The sequence below is a fragment of the Panthera leo genome, chromosome D3, assembly GCF_018350215.1.
Source record: "Panthera leo isolate Ple1 chromosome D3, P.leo_Ple1_pat1.1, whole genome shotgun sequence".
NCBI classification, from domain to species: Eukaryota; Metazoa; Chordata; class Mammalia; order Carnivora; family Felidae; genus Panthera; species Panthera leo.
Window position 1 is genome coordinate 86,661,867 of NC_056690.1, and position 21,547 is coordinate 86,683,413.

Sequence of the window (21,547 nt, forward strand, 5' to 3'; positions counted from 1 at the left end):
AATTCAGACAAGCAGATATACACTCTTTCATTAATGTCCATATGTGGGACCAGTGTTTTTCTGTATCTGTTGACTGAACTCTGTCAGCCTGAATTATGTAGAATCTGTCCTTAAATAATGCATTATATGTTAGTTTCCAATTTGGCACTTCGAAAGGTAGAATTAGAAGTTAATTACATTTGAAAAGCAATCTTTGTTCTGCTCAGGTCTGATCTCAGGGTCCTGAGATCCAGCCAGGTATTGGGGTCCGATGGCACAGAGCCTGTTTAGCATTCTCTCTTTCCCTCTGCCCGTCCCCCACTTGCGCTCTTCCTGGGGCTCACGCGGGCTTGCTCTCTCTCTCTGTCTCTCTGTCTCTCTCTCAAAAGAAAAAAAGGAAAGCAATCTTTTTTTTTTTTAATGTTTATTTATTTTTGAGAGAGGAGAGACAGAGCGTGAGCAGGGGAGGGGCAAAGAGAGGGAGACACAGAATCCGAAGCAGGCTCCAGGCTCCGAGCTGTCAGCACAGAGCCTGATCCGGGGCTCGAATTCCCGAACTGTGAGATCATGACCTGAGCTGAAGTCAGATGCCTAACCGTCTAACCGACTGAGACACCCAGGCACCCCAGGAAAGCAATCTTTGTACAAAGGGCTAGATTTGTTTAGAGTAATTTTTTCTAGGCTTTTGGAGTGGTTTCGTTTACACTTAAGTCTGCAGAAGATTTTTTTTTTTTTAACCAGCTGCATTTATTTAGTGTTTACAAATCAATTGACTGTTTTCATAGGAAGAACTTTAAAACAGAATTTGTTTACATGCTTAAAACATGCAGTGAATTTAAATTCAGAAAAATTAGGGTGCACATCAGCCATGTCCAGGTACTATTTTAGGTACTGGGGATATAACTGTTGACAAAGACTGATCGCATTCCCGATCTCAAATAGAATGTGAGTAAATATAATTCAGCTGATAGTATAGAATGATCACAGGAATGCTGAAGAAGAGGATAGTTTAATAGAGGTGGCTAATAGAGATTTTACCATATTTTGAAACTTTCTGAGATGGTTGTTTTTAATGTGTTTCTATATATGACTGGATTTTTAAAAATATTTCTTTTTTGTTTTATTTTATTTATTTTTTATTTTGAGAGAGAGAAATAATCTTAAGCAGGCTCCACGCTCAGCCGGAGCCTCACATGGGGTTTGATCTCATGAGCCTGGAATCCTGACCTGAGCTGAAATCAAGAGTTGGACACTCAACTGAATGAGCCACCCTGGTGCCCCTGGATTTTTAAAATCAGATCTGAAAATCTTTTTTCTAATAGTTGAGTTTATCCCACTCATACTTAATGGCATAACCAACACTGAGACCTAAATTCTATCATATTTCATGTTATATTGGCCATTGCCCTTATTTTCTCTTTTATTATATAGTCTATTTTCCTTACTTTCTACTTCTATCTGGAAACTTTTTTATAAAGTTAATGGCAAGTAGTGTAGATTCAGGAACAATGGAGAAGAATCCAAGGACCTGCAGTGGAAAGTCATGAACCATGGCTTGCTAAGAAACTGGCAACCTTTAGGGCAGAGAGATATTTACAACAGTGAAACTCTTTATCTTGCTAATGTTTTGTGTGGATGCCTTGCTTCCATTAAAGTCTTTTTGTTCTTGTAAGCTGGTAGCTCCAAGTATGGTTTGTGGATCCTCTTTGATAATAATGCTAAAACATTATTTGCCTCTTTCACTGCATTGCCATTTTTACCAAGGGGGCAAAAACAATGGTGGGTAAAATTGAAGGTGCCTTTCCACGGACAAGGAGTGGCACCAACTGTTGTGATGGAATTAAACTTCCATAGGAGTTTTTTGGTTTTTTTTAAAGAAAGTAATGATTTTTAAAATTTTTAAAATATTTTTATTTATTTTTTGAGAGAGAATATGCTAGCAGGGAGAGGGGCAGAAGGAGAGAGAGAGAGAGAGAGAGAGAGAGAATGAGAGAGAATGAATGCGGGGTTTGATCTCAAAACCCTGGGATCATGATCCGAGCTGAAGTCAAGAAGTCAAGAGTTGGGTGCTCAACTACCTGAGCCACCGAGATGCCCCTTTCATAGCAGTTTTATATTCCTTACTTCTAGACATTTGTGGTAAAAAGAAAATTACAGTTACATTTAAGAATGTCACTGATGAAGCTGTAAAAATGACTGCATTTATTGAATCTTGACCCTGTGTACACATCTTTTCAGAATGCTTATGATGAGATGCAAACGTGTAGAACATGTTCTCTTCCACATGCTGACCGAAGAAGGGAGCCTTGTGCTGTTGTTGTAGTTGCTGAGATAGCTCCTGTTTCGTGAAACACCACGTTTACCTGGCTGGCTCAGTCGGTGGTACGTTGGACTCTTGATCTCGGGGTCATGAGTTCGAGCCCCATATTGGGCGTAGAGCTTACTTTAAAAATAAAACAAACATTAATAAGAGAATAGTTGATGCCGAGATCCAGCCCCAGCAGGTCCAGGGGTTCCCGAAGGGTGAGAGGCGTCGGCGAAAATAACAAATGGACACAGACAAGAGCAGTGGGTTCGACTGGCTGCTTTACTGTGGCAAACGTGGCATTATATTTGTTAGCAGTTTCCTTGTCGCGTGCGTCACCTATGCTTCTCGGCTTTACCTAATTCTAAAAACGTTCCTTTGTGTAATCACCCATTAAGGAACCTCATGGTTATTTCTTTGTAACGTTTCCTCCTGCCTTTTTGCTTATTGATTAACTTCTTCATACTACTTTCATTACGTATCTACGTTTATTTATAGTTTTATAAAGCGTTTGCTTCGCTATTTTCATGAAAGGTCATCTAGCTCTCAACACCTCAAGTGGAACATTTACAGGGACATGACTTCTTAATTGTTCCTTTGAACCATTTGCGGTACAAGGAACAAAAGTATTCGCTTTGGTCTGGAGTGCCGGGAGGGAGCCAAGAGGGCCCTAGGAACCCACTCCTTATGCGCTCCCAGAGAGACAGTGTATACCTAGGAACTAATGAACCATTCTGTACCTTAACCCACCGGGTCCAGTTATGCTCTGGAATGCCTCCTGGGGGCCAGTTGGGCCTAGGGGTTTGAGTAACTTCTACCCATAGAGACATTGCTTTGTTGCCAGAGTGGGGCTTTCGAACCCACTTGCCCCCCTCCCTGGCTGAGAGATATATGGGGCTCTCCTTCCTTTAGGTAGGGGACGGGCAGGCGGGGGTGGCACCGGCTGTATATAAGGTTTCTTTTTTGTCCTGGGGGTCATCCCCAGAAAAATATCCCCGAGTTTGCCCCCATGGGTTTCTTTTGAATCATCAGTGCCAGTTGGACCATGGGGATGGCCATGATGAGTAAGAGGAGGGATACCAGTAGCTTCCCATTCGGAGGGTCGCTGTGTGTTGCCCTTCTGCCAACCACCCGGGCTGTGCCATCAGAAAGGCTGGATGGATCGGCTCCCGGCAAGTGGACAAACCATGGTTTTTCAGCTTGAGCTTTTAGTAGATATTTTCTCACAAATTCACTGACAGGATTGGTGTCAGTGATACATCCAAGCTTTCAAGCGAACATAGAATTGTGGAGAACTTGGGTCTACCTCTGTTAGCTTAACCTGCTTCCCAGTGCTGAGACTTTTCTGATGAGATCAATGGTGATGTTAACAGATGTGATTTTTTGATACTATATTATGAAATCTCTAATACCTGATGTTCTAAGATCGTACATACCTAGAGGATTGATTCAAAATGCAAGCTAGACCAATGGATTTGAATGTAATAGAGTAAAAAGTTATTGAAAGGGTTTCAGATTTCCCAATGCAGCTAACTTTTTAAGGAACTATCACTTGTTGATTTTTGGTATAATATCACAGGAAAGAATATCCACAGTTCTATGAGAAGTTTATTAAAGGAAATATTTCTCCCTTTCCCAGATATATATCTGTAGGCGGTTGGATTTTCTTCTTACACTTTAACTGAAACAACATAATGTAACAGATTGAAGGCAGATGGAAACGTGAGAGTCCTGCTGTCTTAAGTCAGACAGAAAAAAGATTTACAATAATGTGAAACAGCACCACTTCCCTCGCTGAATTTTTATTGTTTGGGCAAATACATTTATTTCTTGGGAAAATGTTATTTACATTAACACGTGATGAGTATATTATCATTTAAAAACAAATATTTTAAAGTCTCAGTTTTAGTTTCTACTAGGGTAAATTTGAGTAGATAGAACCCACCTAGACAAAGCTTCTTGTCTATGCTTTGGACGAGGATAAAGAGGTCCCCAGCCTGGAGACTTGGGGGAACCCTGATATAGCAGCAGGAGGACTGGCCTGGCGGCTTGTTGCAGGGGAAGAACGTGAGCTTCGAGGTGGCAGCCGGGTTCAGGCTGCACATCTGCTGTCTCCTCATGACGGATTATTTAACTTTGTTGGGTAGCTTTCAATCTCTGAGACCCAGTTTCCTCACTTGTTAAACTGACAATAACAAAACTATTTTATTTGTTGATGTTAAGTAGCTGTTCCATGTTGTATTTTAAATGTTTTCTTTAGGTGTTTTAATGGCCAGCACGACTAAGTCCAATCATTCCTTAAAAAAAAGAGTCTGTGAAATTATTTGAAGACGTTATCTGCGGCCCATACAGATCACGTATGCTCGTCTAAAACCTTTTCCCTTGAACTTTTTTATACACATTTTCAAGTATATGTGTAAACTTCGAATTTTACAATTAGAAAAGCAGTAAAACTAATTCAGAACATTTACTTAGGCATGATGAGACAGATGGTAATCCTATAAAAAGATGGCATATATTTTTGGAAGTGCAAACAGAAAAACAGATACTCTTAAAAATTCCAGAGTGATCTTTGCCTAGAAAATGAAGGGAAGAGAGAGAAGGCCATATGTTCTAATAGAACTTTTTATAGTTCTTAATGCATAGGATTTTTGTTTATTTAACGTTAGTGTTGAGTTACATATGGATTGGCAGTTCAAGGAGGAATGATTATCATGTAGATAATTACCAAATACTTTTACTGTGGTTGTCAGTCTTTTGTTTCTACGAAATGGATGCAGTAGCGGGAAGTAGAAACCATTTGAACCCAAAATTTAGCGAGGTTGTTTTATTAAATAAAAAAACTTGAGTTTATTTACTTATTTTGAGAGAGAGAGCAGGCAGGGGAGGGGCAGAGAGAGGGAGAGAGAGAGAATCCCAAGCAGGTTCCTCACCGTCAGCACAGAGCTGACGTGGGGCTCGGATCCACAAACTTCAAGATCGTGACCTGAGCTGAAACCCAGAGCTGGCCGCTTAACCGACCGAGCCAGCCAGGCGCCCCTCGTGAGGTCAACTGAGATGTGAATGTGAGTCACCCCAGAGTCAGTCACCAGGCCTGCTGCTGGGGCAGTCGTGGGCATCAGGTCGCCTGTCGTGTGGAGCAGTGTCCACGTTCGTTTCACTGTGCTGTGCGCTGAATGCAGTTGTATCAAGTACCTTCTTTGGACCAGGTACACGCTGCGAGCTGGGGTTGAGATGTTGGAAAAAATTGCCGGGGTCTTTGCTTTCACGTGGAGTATGGATGGTCTGCTGGGCTGAGAGTCGTTAATCAGGTAGTTGTACAGACAGATCTAAGTGCACATCCTGGGAGAAGTGTGCAGGACTACGAGATCCTGGAATCAGGGGATGTCACCTACTCAGGAAGAGCAGGGTTCCCCGAGGAGTCGGTGGATAACGTGAGGTGTGAAGGCGTTAGTTGGAGAAGAGACTGGAGCGAGCATTTCAGATCGAAGGGGCAGCACGTTGAAAGTTCTGTGTAGAGTGAGGATGTGGTGAACATGAGCACTTCCGGTGTGAGTGGAGCAAAAGGACCAAGTAGAGAAAGGCCAGACTGTAGGGTTTTATTGAGCACGATAAGGAGCTTTGTGACTTTATTCTGAAAAATGGCAAATTATGGCTTGAGGGTGGGAGTGTGGGAGGCGTAGGCGGGCAGGGCATCCGATTAGGTTTGCATGTTTAAAATGGTTTTACTCAGGGGCGCCTGGGTGGCCCAGTCGGTTAAGCGTCCGACTTCGGCTCGGGTCATGATCTCGCGGTCCGTGAGTTCGAGCCCCACGTCGGGCTCTGTGCTGACCGCTCAGAGCCTGGAGCCTGTTTCAGATTCTGTGTTTCCCTCTCTCTGACCCTCCCCCGTTCATGCTGTCTCTCCCTGTCTCAAAAATAAATAAATGTTAAAAAATAAAAATAAAAAATAAATAAAATGGTTTTACTCACAATTACTGAGCACCTCCTAGGCCCTTGGAATGGTCCTAGACTCTTAGGAGACATCAGTGAATACAGTGGAGTTAAAATCCCTGCTTTTGTGAAGCTTATGTTCTTTTTTAATGTCTGGAGGGGCAGAAAGGCAGCGGAAGAAATGAGAAACTTTTATTGTATGCTAGAAAACACTAACTCAATTCAAGAGGGTAAGAGGGTCTGTATTGCAGCTGACGTGCCGGGTCAGGGCAGGTGACCTTGAGAAGGTGGCAGTTGAGCAAAGACTGGAAGGAATTGCGGGCTCGGCCGTGTGGATCTGCAGCGGCACCGGTGCCCCAAAGGGCAGCGTGTTTGTGGCATTCTCAGAGCATCGAGTGGAGGAGTGGAGAGGGCGGGTCGTGCAAAGACCGGAGAGTCCTGTCAGCTCGGGCCCTACCGCTGTAGAGACTTGTGTTTTTCACTGAGTGGGGTGGGCAGCATTTCAGGGTTTTACTGTTCCCACGGTTTGTCGGTTGGATGCGAGAAAGAGCAGAGTGTATGTGGACAGCAGATTGGGCTGTGTCGCCTCCATAGGGGCCGCCCTGGCCTTGCCCCTGTGCTCTCCACATCATGCTCTGGGGTTTTCTTCATCGTCATACCTGCTTTTCAGAGCTTACCCAGTTAAGGATCTCTAAAACTCAGGCTTATGGTGTGTAGCATGTCCTCCAGATGTTTTCCACCCGACCCCGAGATGAATCTGGGTTATTTCTACTGTGTTATCTGAGGCCACACAGCTACACACACGTACACATAACACACGTACGCACGTTTCTGATGTAATGACTTGTGTGTTCGTAACTGGCGAACCCAGAAGCGTTTGCAACTATAACTGTTTCCTATCAGAGGTCATGTTTCAGTCAATTAACAATTTTTAATTGAAGTCAAATGTTCATGTCACTAAAACTGTATCACAAACTGGGACATTATAAAGAATGACTTGGGGCGCCTGGGTGGCTCAGTCGGTTAAGCGGCCGACTTGGGCTCAGGTCATGATCTCGCGGTCCGTGAGTTCTAGCCCCGCCTCGGGCTCTGTGCTGACAGCTTGGAGCCTGGAGCCTGCTTCGGATTCTGTGTCTCCCTCTCTCTGACCCTCCCCAGTTCATGCTCTGTCTCTCCCTGTCTCAAAAATAAATAAATGTTAAAAAAAAAAAAAAAAAATTTAAAAAAAAGAACTACTTTAAAAAAAAAAAAGAATGACTTGTAAATGGAAATTAGGTATTAATAAAACCTTCGCAAGAAGTTGATTCATTTTGACTCTCTCCAGTGCTCATATGTTGACCCTGAAACTCGCTCAACCCAGCCATTGTTAAAAAGTCTAAGAGGAGTGTGGTCTACTAGGGACACGTGGACAGTCCTCTCCAACAGCTACACGTAGTTCCAAGTGATTGTTTTAATAGCTTACATTTTATGAAGAAAGTGCTCATCTGTTCTTTGGAGAAGGTAATTGGAGACCCCAGGGTTTTTGTTTTTTGATTTGCTTTTTGTCTTCAAAGTTACAGTCCTGGTGGGTTTGGATGTGTATGTTGGGGAAGATGATCTGTGGGCTCAAAACTGGGAAGTGCATAGTTAAACTAGAGCTTGTGCTTTTAAAACCTTTTCATTCTTCTGAGTGCGCTTAGAATCCGACCCAGACACCTCGGTGTGCCATCTCATGCCCCCCCACCCCCCCCAGCCCCCCCACCCCCGCTCCTTCACACCATACGGTGTCGGGCACGGTGGGCTCCCCAGTGTTTCCGAGTTTCTGCAGTTTCCCACTGCAGGACCCTTGCACTTGCCCTTCCCTCAGTCCAGAGAGTTGTTCTTTCCACCTCAGCCTTCCTTTGCATGACTGGCCTCTTATCATTCCAGCCTTGGCCCAAATATTGGCTTGTCAGGAAGGCTTTTTGGAGGGGTCGTAGGTGTTGGTGGATTCTAGAGTGGGAACCAGTGTTCTCTGATTGCTTCCTTTCCCACCATGGTATCTGTCACAGTGACAATTATCCTGTGCTCCTTGGTTCACTCGTTTACAGCCTTTCCTAAAATAGTGACCATGATGATGGCAGGGCCACCCAGCTGTATCACTACCAGGGTGTGGTGTTCTTTCCACTTACAAGGTTTTCTCTGAAGACGGACCTTTTTGTGGGTTAAGACTCCTTTCAGGATCTGATGATAGTGATGAAAAGAACGTGGACAAAGTATTTGGTCTGTGAGTTCAGGGGCTTCAAAGAGCCAGTAAGACCTGCCTGTGGATTTTACTTCCAGATGTGCTGGCAGTTGGCATGCAGCCAGGAGGCAAAGTTAGGAATCCCCAAATACCCTTCCCTGTTTCTTTGTTTACAGCCTGGTCTGACTTACATAAGCTCTTAATGGTTGGTCGTGTTCAAAGTTTACTTCTCAAGAATACTATATTAGATTGTCCCTGTCCAGCCCTTTCCCGTCATTTCTTTGATCTGTCTTGGAGCCCACAGATGTCTTCTCTTAGTTTTGTATCAGCATAACTTCTTTTTTTTTTTTTTTTTAATTTTTTAATGTTTATTTTTGAGAGAGAGACAAAATGCAAGCAGGGGAGAGGCAGAAAGAAGGAGACCCAGAATCTGAAGTGGACTCCAGGCTCTGAGCTGTCAGCACAGGGCGCGACATGGGGTTCGAACTCACCAACTGCGAGATCATAACCTGAGCTGAAGTCTGACACCCAGCCGACTGAGCCACCCAAGTGCCTCAAACAGCATAACTTCTCTTGGATCTAGTAGAGTACTTTTTTTTTTTTTTTTCAGGGAATGTGTGTGTGCGCTTTCATGGGGCAAGAGACAGGGGGAGGGAGAATCTTAAGCAGGCTCCATGCTCAGCGTGTAGGCAGACACAGGGCTCAATCCCAGAACCCTGGGATCATGACCTGAGCCTAAGTCAGGATTTAGGACGTTCTACCGACTGAGCCACCCAGGCGCCCCAGATGCAGTAGAGTAGCTTACACATGGAGTGTGGAAAGGCCCATACAGAGCTTTATGAAAAATAGCTTACAACAGGAAGGACAGTCCGTAGTACCTGCTGTAAGATTCAGATGCTTAGTACAACTTCGATTTCCCGATGATACCATAATCCATATGTAGATAATGCCATGGGTTCTGTACTTTTCACTCATCTTCAACTTTTCAAGATCAAAAAAACTTTATTTTTAAAATACTTGTATAACTAGGGGTGCCTGGGTGGTTCAGTCAGTTGAGGGTCTGACTTCAGCTCAGGTCATGATCTCACGGTTCATGAGTTCAAGCCCCACGTTGGGCTCTGTGCTGACAGGTCAGAGCCTAGATCCTGCTTTAGATTCTCTCTCTCTCTCTCTCTCTCTCTCTCTCTCTCTCTCTCCCTCCCTCCCTCCCTCCCTCCCTCCCCCCTCCCTCCCTCCCTCCCCTGCTTGTGCTCTCTCTGTCTCTCTCTCTCAAAGAATAAATAAACATTAAAAAAAATTAAAAAAAAGAATAACTATGTGGAACTGAGTCATGGGGGGGAGTATTTACTGTATTTACTTCTTTCTCTTTACTGGTATTGATTTGGTAGAATTTCGATAGCCTTTGCATATCTGAATGCATACCGTGTGAAAGTACAGGAATAGATTCTGTATGGTAGAGCATGTTGACTCACAGGCAGGTGTTTTTCCATGTGGCCTTTTTAGATGGAATTGCCGGTCCTGGATCACTTGTAATAAGGGCTTCTTATAGATGTTAGATTGCTCCATTTTGTTAAGAGATTTAGCCAGTTTTGCATGCTGTAGTTTTCCTGTCCCATCATTCCTATCATTTACTTGATAGTGAAGGAATATTTATTTGGTATCAAAGAATTTAAGCAGTATATATTAAATATGTAATGGTACCTCCTAGTTAGGAATAAAAAAAATGAGTAAGACGTTTCTCATTTCTTTCTGTAATCCTCTCTCTTCACGGATTACAGTCTGGGGAGATACGATGTGAACAGAACACAAGCAATTCTAGGGCTCTGTGTGACGTACTATTAAGTAAGAGCATACGGAGTATTTGGAGTTCAGAGAAGGGGGAGAGAACTCTCCTCCGGCTGGGTGATCAGAGTAGATTTCAGGAAGAGATACATTCTTCTAAGGAATTCTCTGAAAGGTGGACGACAGAAAAGAACATTTAGCAGGAGGAGGGAGTAACCATAAACAGGCACAGAAGCAGGAAAACAAAAGCCTTCATAATTAAGATTGAAACTGAACTAACAGTTTACACCATTCCTAGAAAGTTGTTCCTGACCCTCTGTGGTCAGGTTGATTGACCTGCTTGGGTTTGAGAGACGGGGTGACATTCCAGACAGATCATTAGAAGTCATTCTGGTTGTTGATCCATTGATGTAGATCATCAAGAATTTGCTGATTTTCAATAATCACTGCAAACATCACTCTTACTGGGGCTGAACAGATTTGTTTTGTCTTGTATTTGCATCCTTTAGTTTTATATTTTATAGCTATTGGTAATTAAGCTTTCTTAATCTCTGTGTGAATTGATGCCCGGTCCTTTGTATGAACAAAATTGGATTCGTCGCTAATGAGCCGGAAAATTATCACTAACACAGGCGGCTTTATTAGTCTTCAGGTCACCATTTCAGCCTGTTAAGACAAATAAATGCAATTTCAAATATTATCAAGAATTGTACTTAAAAGTTCTCTCTGATTAAGAGAAGTTAATGGGACTTTTGGTATACTTGGGTTGTCCTGTTTTCCTTAGCTTCACAAAAAATTTGACAGTTCTCCATCCCTTTGTGGTATCTTTTGAAGTTTTATTCTTTTCGTGCCTTGCTTAAGAAATTTTATTCCTATCTCAAAGGCTTAAAGATATTTTATATTTTATTCTAACTAAACAGATTTTCACTATTAGATTTTTAATTTACTGGCAGTTTATTTTCATTGATGGTGTGAGATATGGACTCCAGTTTTCTCATTTTTCCGGATGCATAGCCAGTTATCTTAGCACCGCGGACTAAATTGTGTCCTTTGCCACTGGTTTGCCTTCTCTCGTGCATCAAGTTTCCATATATGCACGGGCCTGCTTCTGTGTGTGACAGTTTTTCTGTTTGCAAAGATTTCTGCAAATATTTCCATGGTACACACGTATGTAATATGACAAAATTATTTTATGTTATTCTGGAATAGTATTTAGTTGCAACAGAATTTAAAACTGATTCTCAGGCATTTTTAAAACTTCATACTCTGACGAAGGAGTGTGAACATGCAATGTACAGATTTTCATGAAGACACTTTTTTTGGCCTTCCTAAAATATTTCTGTAGAAGGCTAGTTGATGTGAAGTTAGTATGTAAATGCTAAGCGTGGTAAGTTATATTAAGTCACTGGTTGTCAACTTTGGGAGTAGCCACGTAGTCTGTTGGGCTGTGGGGTTCCGTGGTCAAGGTGTGGGGTTCCGTGGTCAGGGTCCAGGACTTGGTCATCCGCGAGGCCCATGATTTGGGCTCACGTCATACAAACACGTTACACTGATTTTTGCCAAAAGCACCTGGTTCACTTTTATTTACTATTTATTTATTTCTGTGGTGAGTGGGATATTGTCTCCTTTCTGTTGATCTTTTTTTATACTTGGTGATGTTTTAAAATTTTGACATAATTGTACACATACTGTTATTCCCAAGTGAACAGCTTATTTTACTTCGCTTGCATTTCACGTTGGCCTCTTTCTCATGGCAGGTTGTAATTCATCCTAGTCATCTATCACCAAAATATCTAAATTCCACTACATGGCGGTTTTACCTTTTCAGATGTGCCTGTCACAGTCAAGTGTGGGGACTGTTATTCCTGTCAAAAGAGATTAGATATTGGAATCTGGCTTTGGCTACAAAACCTATACTTCGTCTACTTCGTCAACTCCAAAGGAGTGACTTACCAGCTAAAGAATAGTGTCCTTATATTCTCCACTTCACATTTATGAAATGGCCATGTTTTTGTCAAACAAATTAAAAATGTGAATAACTTATATATTACATGTTAATAACTTAGATATTAGGTAGAAAGTAATGGTGCTTGGATAACGAGTTCATCTAATCCACAGCTTAATATGATGTTTAAAAGTAACTGGTGCTCCAAGTACTTACATGCATTTTGTTTCCTACAACTTGCTCAAAAACATAGTACGTGACAGTACGACTTTTTAAAATTGCTTTTTCCTTTATGGAGATGATATTGCTGATCCCCTGATAGGTTGTCTGATCTCAGTGGTTTTTATTAAAAATAATTTCCTGCCGATTCTGTGTGCACAGTAACCAAATCCTATCTGTCCCTGAAGTAAACGTTTAAAGATACCTCTCCCCTCCGTTCCCACCATATTATCGTCAGTATGTTACTAATAGATTTGTATTATAATTTATCCATTCATAGATGTCTCTCTGCCACCGGGTTATGAGGCCAGAACTGATTTATTAATCTGCATATGACCATACAGTGCTGGGTTTGTAACAGGGGCTTAGTAACTGCACAGTGAAGTCATGAATGTCGTCAAGCTTGGAGCCTGTAGTCCTTTGGCAGGAAACAGAGTGGTGGTAAACTAGTGGTTGGGGAGTTGGAATCTTGCTGTTAGTTTTATCAGCATTTTGCTCAAGTCAAGCTAATCATCTTGTGATGGCATTATACTTTGATGCTTGCAGAAAGTGCAGAGCACGGACATAGAGGAAATAAATATAAAGCATTGTGCGTAGTTTCAACAGAATGTCTTTGCAAAGCAGTTATTACTGTTAATATTACTTCTGGGGCAAACTTTTCCCTGTAAAACGACAGTCAGAAAGCCTTCACAGAATTGAAATCCTATCTTTTCAGTGATGGAATGATGTACAAGATAGTTTAGAAAATGTATTCCTGGATACAGAGGTATAAAAACTTGCCAGGCGAAATTACCAAAAAAAAAAAAAAAAAAGAGAGAGGAAGAAATCCTAACTCCGGAAATGTGCTTCATAATCTTCAGAATAGATCCACACCTACACATACCTAGTTTTCACGGGTCGTCCCGGCTGCGAGCGTTGGGCGTCTCTCCTCTGTGCGAGGCGCTGGGAACACGAATGGGAAGGGGCCTTAGTCTCAGGAAACGCAAAGGTGTGTTCTAAAGGGGCATTTCTAGACTTTTTCCAGATCATCACAGATCATGGGATTCTTTTACGTAATTTTACAGATGCCTCCGTATTTGAAAGCGTGTGTAGATTGTGGAGGGGTCAGGCCGACTCGTTCTCCCGCCGGTGGGACTGGGCGTGTCGCCGCGTTGCGGCCCGGGGCCGGGTGCAGGCCGGGGAGTGCCGGTCCCTGCGGTGCGCATCGTGTGAGGCTGAGAGTGGGTGTCGCGGGGGCGGTGTCGGCAAAGGCCGGAGCGCGGACTCCTGTCCGGAAGCCGGGTGCGGAAGGAGAAGAGGAAAGTTAGGGTTTGCCCTCGCAGCATCCTGACAGGCTTGGCAGGGGCCGTGAGCAGGGGGCTCACGTGTCCTCGTGTGGAGGCGAAAGGATTGAAACAGTAAAGTAAAACTTCTGTGGAAAGATTTTTTTTTTTTAATGTGACTTTTTTTTAATTTTATTTTTTATTTTTTAGAAAATGGCTCCAAAGGGTATATGAAGCTGGAAAAGTACATAGATGCAGCATTGCAGCCTCTCCAGATGTTTGAGGATAATATTCCGGAGAGAAATTGATCCCCTCGGATTAGGTAACTAGTCATAATGAAGAAAATTAGTCTTAAAACCTTCCGAAAATCTTTCAACTTGAATAAAAGTAAAGAAGAAACGGATTTCATGGTAGTGCAGCAACCGTCACTGGCCAGTGATTTCGGGAAAGATGACTCCTTGTTTGGTAGCTGCTACGGTAAAGACATGGCCAGCTGCGATCTCCACAGCGAAGATGAAAAGGGTGGGAAGAGTCGATCCAAGAGCGAAAGCCTGATGGGTACGTTAAAACGACGGCTGTCTGCGAAACAGAAGCAGAAAGGCAAGGGCAGCGCGCCCTCCGGGAGCTCGGCTGACGAGGACACCTTCTCCTCCTCCTCGGCGCCCCTGGTCTTCAAAGACGTGAGAGCCCAGAGGCCCATCAGGTCCACTTCGCTCCGCAACCATCACTACAGCCCTACGCCGTGGCCTCTGCGACCCACGAACTCGGAGGAGACGTGCATCAAGATGGAGGTGAGGGTCAAAGCCTTGGTTCACTCTTCCAGCCCGAGCCCAGCCCTGAACGGGGTTCGGAAGGATTTTCACGACCTCCAGTCGGAGACGGCGTGCCAGGAGCAGAGTAGTTCACTCAAGAGTTCAGAGTCTCACAACGGAGACTTGCATCTTCACCTTGATGAACATGTGCCTGTAGTTATCGGACTTATGCCTCAGGACTACATTCAGTATACTGTGCCTTTAGACGAGGGGATGTACCCTCTGGAAGGGTCGCGTAGCTATTGTCTGGACAGCTCTTCTCCCATGGAAGTCTCTGCGGTCCCTCCGCAAGTGGGAGGGAGCTCCTTCGCCGAAGACGAGAATCAGGTAGACCAGGACCTAGTGGTGGCCCCAGAGATCTTTGTGGATCAGGCGGTGAACGGCTTGTTGATTGGCACCACGGGAGTCATGTTGCAGAGCCCGAGAGCGAGTCACGACGATGCCCCCCCACTCTCACCGTTGCTACCTCCAATGCAGACCAATCAGATCCAAAGGAACTTCGGTGGGCTCACCGGCACAGATGCCCACGTGGCGGAAAGCATGCGCTGTCATTTGAATTTTGATCCTAACTCTGCCCCTGGGGTTGCAAGAGTTTACGACTCGGTGCAGAGTAGTGGTCCCATGGTTGTGACGAGCCTTACGGAGGAGCTGAAAAAACTGGCGAAACAAGGATGGTACTGGGGACCGATCACACGCTGGGAGGCAGAAGGGAAGCTAGCAAACGTGCCAGATGGTTCTTTTCTTGTTCGGGATAGTTCTGATGACCGTTACCTTTTAAGCTTGAGCTTTCGCTCCCATGGCAAAACACTTCACACGAGAATTGAACACTCAAACGGTAGATTTAGCTTTTATGAACAGCCGGATGTGGAAGGACATACGTCTATAGTTGATCTGATCGAGCATTCAATCAGGGACTCTGAAAACGGAGCTTTTTGTTATTCAAGGTCTCGGTTGCCCGGATCTGCAACTTACCCGGTCAGACTGACCAATCCAGTGTCACGGTTCATGCAGGTGCGTTCTTTGCAGTACCTGTGTCGTTTTGTTATACGTCAGTATACCAGAATAGACTTAATTCAGAAACTGCCTTTGCCAAACAAAATGAAGGATTACTTACAGGAGAAGCACTACTGAAAGATTATGAGAACCCCCGCATCTTGCACTTTGGGAATAAGAAAAAGAGATTGAAATACAGTTTACAAACTTTCATTGCTATCGAAATCTTTTGCTGCCATACTATTTCAGTTTTATGTGTAAAAGTAATCAATTTGTTTAGTTCGGGGTGGGGAAGTGTCAGCAAGGTGTCTTGGGTTTATTTTGGTTCTTTAAAAAGGGAAGTCTCGAGGTTTCGGAAGTGTGAATTATCTTTCATCAATGTGCAGAATAATCACAATGTGAATTATCAGATTCTCCTTAACCACCCCCCCCCAAGTCCTTTGCTGCTATCCACTGTGATTTTTATGCATTAAAAGCACATTTCATGTGTATTCAACCCTAAGTAAAGTTGAATGAAACTTACAGAATGAGTATTGTTATGTCTCTTTAAATGGCCCATTTTCAAAGATAGTGTTGAATAAACATACCCGTGTGATAAAACACAGAATTTACACGTACACTGAAAATGATTTTTACTCTCCTACTTTAGAAAGATTTATTTAGAATTATGATTGGACATAATCTTGGGTGTTAGAATGTAGACCCGCAGCATATCTTTTACAACACCTACTCTAAATTGTTTCTGAGGTTGTGCTGTGTTTTGGTTGTGGAAAGTGGAATTTTTCTGTTGCCTTCATTTTCATCTTGTGGTTTGTCTACTTTAATAAATGGCCTTACATTAAAAAATCATCAAGAAGTATATAACACCAACGTAAGAAAGCGTTGCCTTTTCTGTCATTAAGCTCTGGTACAAATTGGCATAACGTGAAAAGATCTGTGGGACTAGAACTATTACTGAAGAAATTACTAGATGATCATAGTTTCCTGTGATGATAATTTTTTTGTGTATTAATTATACTTTCCTTCGGTAAAGTGTTTTTTCTGTGATTTCTTTCGCTTAGCCAACATTTTCTTTGGGTGAACTTGACGTAGAACCGATTTTCATAGAAAGAGTGGGTTCTCTTGCATCATTTAAGTTTATATAAAGTTTTAAATTGATTTGAATAGAAAACATTGTTTTAGAGTTGGATTTTTATTCTTTTATGTAGTCACTATTAAGATATGCTAGGTTTGACCCTTCTTCCTTCTCCCCACCAAAAACCAAAAAAACCCGATGACTTTAGTTGAAAAACTGTGGAAACTGTGGAGCATCATGTAAGAAGAATATTAAAACCATATCAGGTATATGGAAGTCTTGTCACCTGCCATATACCGCTGTTTAAAACTAATTTATTGTTTTTTGGTTTTTTGTTGTTTTAAATCTAGCTGAGTCTTAAGTAAATTGGCAGGCATCGTTAGGTATTTTATCTCTAATTTAGTCACTTGGATTGGGGGGTGGGGGGTGGGGTTGTCCCCAGTACTTTTGTTATTTTTGACATTCAGTGTTTATTCGCTGCACTATTCTTTAGTGAGTATTTTGGAAGTACCCCATGTAGAAAATGTTTCCATCTCAGATGAAACATACAATTTAAGACATTTCTTCCTTTGTCACTCAGTTTTCCTGTCTCTTACCCGTCAATTAAAAACAAGAGTAAAGGTCTTAGGTCAACCCTAATGGCTTTGTCATTCAGTATCCCTGTTTTTTTGTTTGTTTTTTGTTTTTTTTTTTCCTCTCTGTTTTTTAGGGTCAGAACTGAGAAATACCAAGAAAAGGCACAATGATATCGTGTTATGGTATTTTGACATAAAGGGGAAAAGGTACTTAATTTTGGTGGAATGTTGATTGTACCTTGTCATAAAGGCTCCTCTTGAATTTTCTGATGTTTTCACCTAATAAGATGGAGTATACTGTAATAATATAATTTAAGTGTTCACTATAAGCTATTTGGATTAAGAACTATTACAGAGTTGTAAACTTATCAAATTAATGCAAGACATTTAAACTATTTTTTTGCAAAACTATTTATTTTTAAACAATTTAAAATATATCTAGGGTGAGTTAAAAGTCCCTGTGCATCTATATTAGATGGCAGGTATTGTCACAGAGTCACTGTGTATTAATAATAAATGTTGAAATGGCTTCTCCATGTTTCTAGAAGCATTTACATGTACTCTTTGTGAGACCATGGTGCACAGAGGTCTTTGGACTGCCCTGAACCCCGTCTTCTTGTGTGGACATAGCCTGTTCCCCACGTGTTCCTCATGATACCATGTGTTCAAGATTTAGCTATTTAGTTTCAAGATTATTTTGATTTTCATCTAATGGTTTTTAAAATCATATTTTGTGTTTTATGGAGGGCAAGTCTAGATGCCGTTCTAATTCAGAAAGCCAGTTTTTTATGTGCTTTTTGTATATTCATAACATAAAATACTTTAAAATGCCCCATTCTAATCCAATTTGAAATTTCTAGGGTCTGACAGTGTATCGAGAAAAATAAAAGTATTTGCCAAGAAATTATTTACAAACAAAGGAGTATTGCAGTATTTTCTGCTTTTGTGTAGAGAGAGCCATTTGGCATAGGCAGCACAAGATAATGTGAAAGATCGGCTTTATAGGATACTAAAATAGTCTGCTTAAAAATGGAAGGGAGAAAAGAGGGAAATCTCCATCCCATAGTTTGGTCTAGAAACCATTTGTGTAAACTTCTAGATTACCCTGAGTGGCAGCTTAGATGACATGGACACAACCTGTAAGTGACATTTAAAGATATGAGCTCAAGGCAAGAAAGAGAAAACAGGAAAGCCGTATCCTTTTGCCATAGTAAATGAATCAGAGTTGTTTTCTTGAAGATTTCACCACAAAATACAACAGAGGCCAGAAGATAATTCTAGGCTTCCTAGGACACTTTTGTGCATTTTTATAAATAATAAAAAAGCATAGAAAGTACTTGAAAAATATCTCCCTCTTTCTCTTTCTAAGGAAATCTTCTCTTTCTACTTGGTGCAATAATCTGAAAATCTAGAAGGTCAAAAATATATCACAGGAAATGATCATAGAACTAAAAATAGTTTTTAAGGAAACGAGTTACAAGGGCAACCATCTTGCTATTGAAGAAAATTGTGTGCCAGAAGGCTAAATCGTCGGCGTATTAGGAAATAAACACAAAGTATACCTTATAATTTCTGAGCCAGTATTACCGAAACAGGATAAAAATGACTAAAATCTTAAATAGGTTCTATGCAGTGTCCCTGCTAGTGCTGGGTCTAAATATCTTAATGCTTTCAGAAACGCCAATTTTAATCATGGACATTTCACATTATATACGAGAGATAACCTACATGAGTGATTCAAAATAGTATATATTAAATCTTAATGGCTGTTCATCGAATGCGAAGTCTTAATTTGAAAATGAAATCACACTACCAGCAAGACAGTTTTGTTGAAAACTCTAATAAGAAACAGTTGCCAGTTCCATAAAAAACTTTAAAATTCCAAAATAAAGTATTGGTACGCTAGTAATCACAAATTTGATTTCTTTTAATACTTTTAAAAATCCTATTAGGAAGGGTTTTTTTTTAATAAACGTTCTTTTTATTAATTAGTCATAACATCGTGAATGTGTAGTTGCTGTTTCTGACAAGTGATCCAAACTCTACATCCAGAGATGATGAAAAATTCTTATAGAATTTTGTAATAAGTATACATGTTGGGTTTAAAGACATTTTATAGTCGTTGGGAGTGCCATGAAATTAATACTTGCAATCCAGATTGCTGTACTTTACACTTTTTCTGTATGTTTCAAGTCAGGTGTGTACCATTTGTACTGAGAACACCACAGAATGAATTATCCAAAGTCCATTGATTTTAATATGTGTTTTGGTTTGTAAACAAATTATAGTAATTTCTTGCACATTTTTGGAAATTAATTGTATAAGGATTTATGTATCTGCTTCTAGATACAGTGTGTAAATAAAAATTTCGTTCACAAGACCTGCCTTGTAGTTTATTTATATTTAATACCTGGATTACAGAATCTGATTTTAATTAAATCAGGTTAACTAGATAGTTTCTGGATGTCTCATAAACTTGCAGAGACTGGAGGGTAGGGACCAGCAAATTTAGTTTAAAAAAAAAAAAAAAAAAAAGGAAGGCAGAAAAAAAAAGCCAGGAAAAAGTAAAATAGTGTTGCTCACAGGAGATAGGAAATGAATTTAGAATCAGCAAGTGTTGCTAATATCCTAAAGCCTTTAACATAAAGGCTGGAGTGAACTGACAAACCATAACAAAACCTCTCCTAAAGAGACTACTTAACATTAGCACAGTAATAAGACTTCACTAGAAGTTTGTACTGGATGATGAAATGTTTGGATCGTGACATTTTTTTAAATGTCCCTATTGATAATATTTCATAAAAATAGAAGCAGGCTATCAAATTCTCTTTAATACTTTTAACTTTTTCCAGTTACTGGTTCTGAGAGTACCTTAACCTTCTGAAACCTCTTAAAATTTTTTTGACTCTTGTTTTCTTGTCTTTTACGTGACTTGTCTTGCTAATGGATGTTTCACATCAGCTTCTCTGTTCCCACTCTCCCTACCCCAAAGCCTTCTCCCCAGAGTCCATGGCCCCCTGTAAGGCCAGGCCTGATGCTGGCAGAGAACCCAGTAGTGGTGGGGTCTGAAAATATGCATTTCTGAACACTGGACTTTGCAGCCAGATTCCTGGGGTTACACTTTTTGTCTTAAACTGCATATTCCCTACTTCCTACCAGGCAACTTTGCCACCTTCTCTGAGGAGTGAGAGGGTCCTCTTGGCAAAGCTCTCCCATAGGTTGTACAAGCCAAAGAGGTTGGCCAGAGCAGGGGTTGTTTCCAGAGGGTTTACAAACAGGGCCAAGTGCCTTATGTAGGAGTCACTTTGGACCATCAGATCCTGTGCTTGGCAACTGGCTTGCAAATAATGGTAAATCTTAAAAGGGAGACTTTTTGATCATGAGACATGGTTTTCCCCACACTAAGAAAGTTCTAGGAAGTGCAGATCTATATATAAGGCTGCCTTTTTCTGGTCTCTAACTTGGGTCTGTGAGTCTAACAGACACTTAGGACTCCATCACACCAGCCTGGGTCACTAGTGAATTTATAAAGTGTTCTCATTTTAGTAGAATCGTACTAAAGAGAACTTCTGTTGCTTTGTGTAAATAATCTGCTCTTTGGCCCTGCCTTGCCCCTAACAATTTTAAGAGCTGGCATCTCTGATTCCCTCCACTGAGAACTCGTTCTGAAGCCACCTGTTCACCTAATTCCTTCGCCACGGCGCATTTCTCTCTCCTCGCTGTAGTCCTTGGCATTCTTGTTTTCCGGTGGCTGGCAAGTGGTGAGCATCATTTGGCCCAGAGAATTACCATCCCAGTAGTGGCTGTGGGGTGTAAAAATTGCCTAGAAAGCCGGTAGACGTGTATCTTTTAACACAGAAGACTACACTACATGGGTTCTTCTGGAATCAGCAGATGAAACTCGAGAGCTGCGTTTTAGATCACCCGCCCCTTAAGAATCAGAACAAACATAAATTGTGCTGCCATATCTACTGCTAACACTTAACATATATTTTACATCCTCAAAACAGCCCTATGCAAGGCAGGCACCTTAGCATCATAAAAAAAGACACAAAGGTGAACTTCACAAGGTCACAAGATAGTGACAGAACCAGGTTACAAGTTCATGCAGTTTGGTTCCAAGATCCATGCTGTCATGCAATATGATACACTTCCTCTACTTGGGGTTTCCTATTATTTAGAATGTTTATTTCGGATTGTCATGGGAAAGAACTTCAGCACAAGCAAATGAATTACCTACTGTGGTCTTCTTCAGGCAACTACTCTGTAGCTTAAACAAGATGTTCTGTCTGGGCACTGGCGGGTAACCGTTTATGGGGCCTGACTCAGTGTATCTTATGGGCTTCATCTTTTAATCCTGAGGAAGAGAACATGGCTTTCCCTTGCATGGCCTTGGAGAAGTTCACTGGAAAGAAAACTGCCTAGGGGCGCTTCTGTGGTTCAGTTGGTTGAGCGTCTGACTCT

General features: G+C 41.6%; 1 protein-coding gene across 3 annotated transcripts in view; it reads left to right on the forward strand.

The window, feature by feature from the left end:
* Positions 1-21,547, forward strand: part of SOCS6 (suppressor of cytokine signaling 6) — a 58,489-nt gene that overhangs the window by 19,859 nt on the left and 17,083 nt on the right. For 2 of the 3 annotated variants that reach the window (XM_042909595.1, XM_042909596.1), the window contains exon 3: positions 13,839-19,568. The exons of the other annotated variant lie outside the window; for it this stretch is intronic. In XM_042909595.1, coding sequence (XP_042765529.1) covers positions 13,964-15,571 — 1,608 coding nt within the window. In that variant the 5' untranslated portion in view covers positions 13,839-13,963 and the 3' untranslated portion in view covers positions 15,572-19,568. Of the gene's footprint in view, positions 1-13,838; positions 19,569-21,547 lie in introns of those variants that run through there. 3 annotated transcript variants of the gene reach the window in all.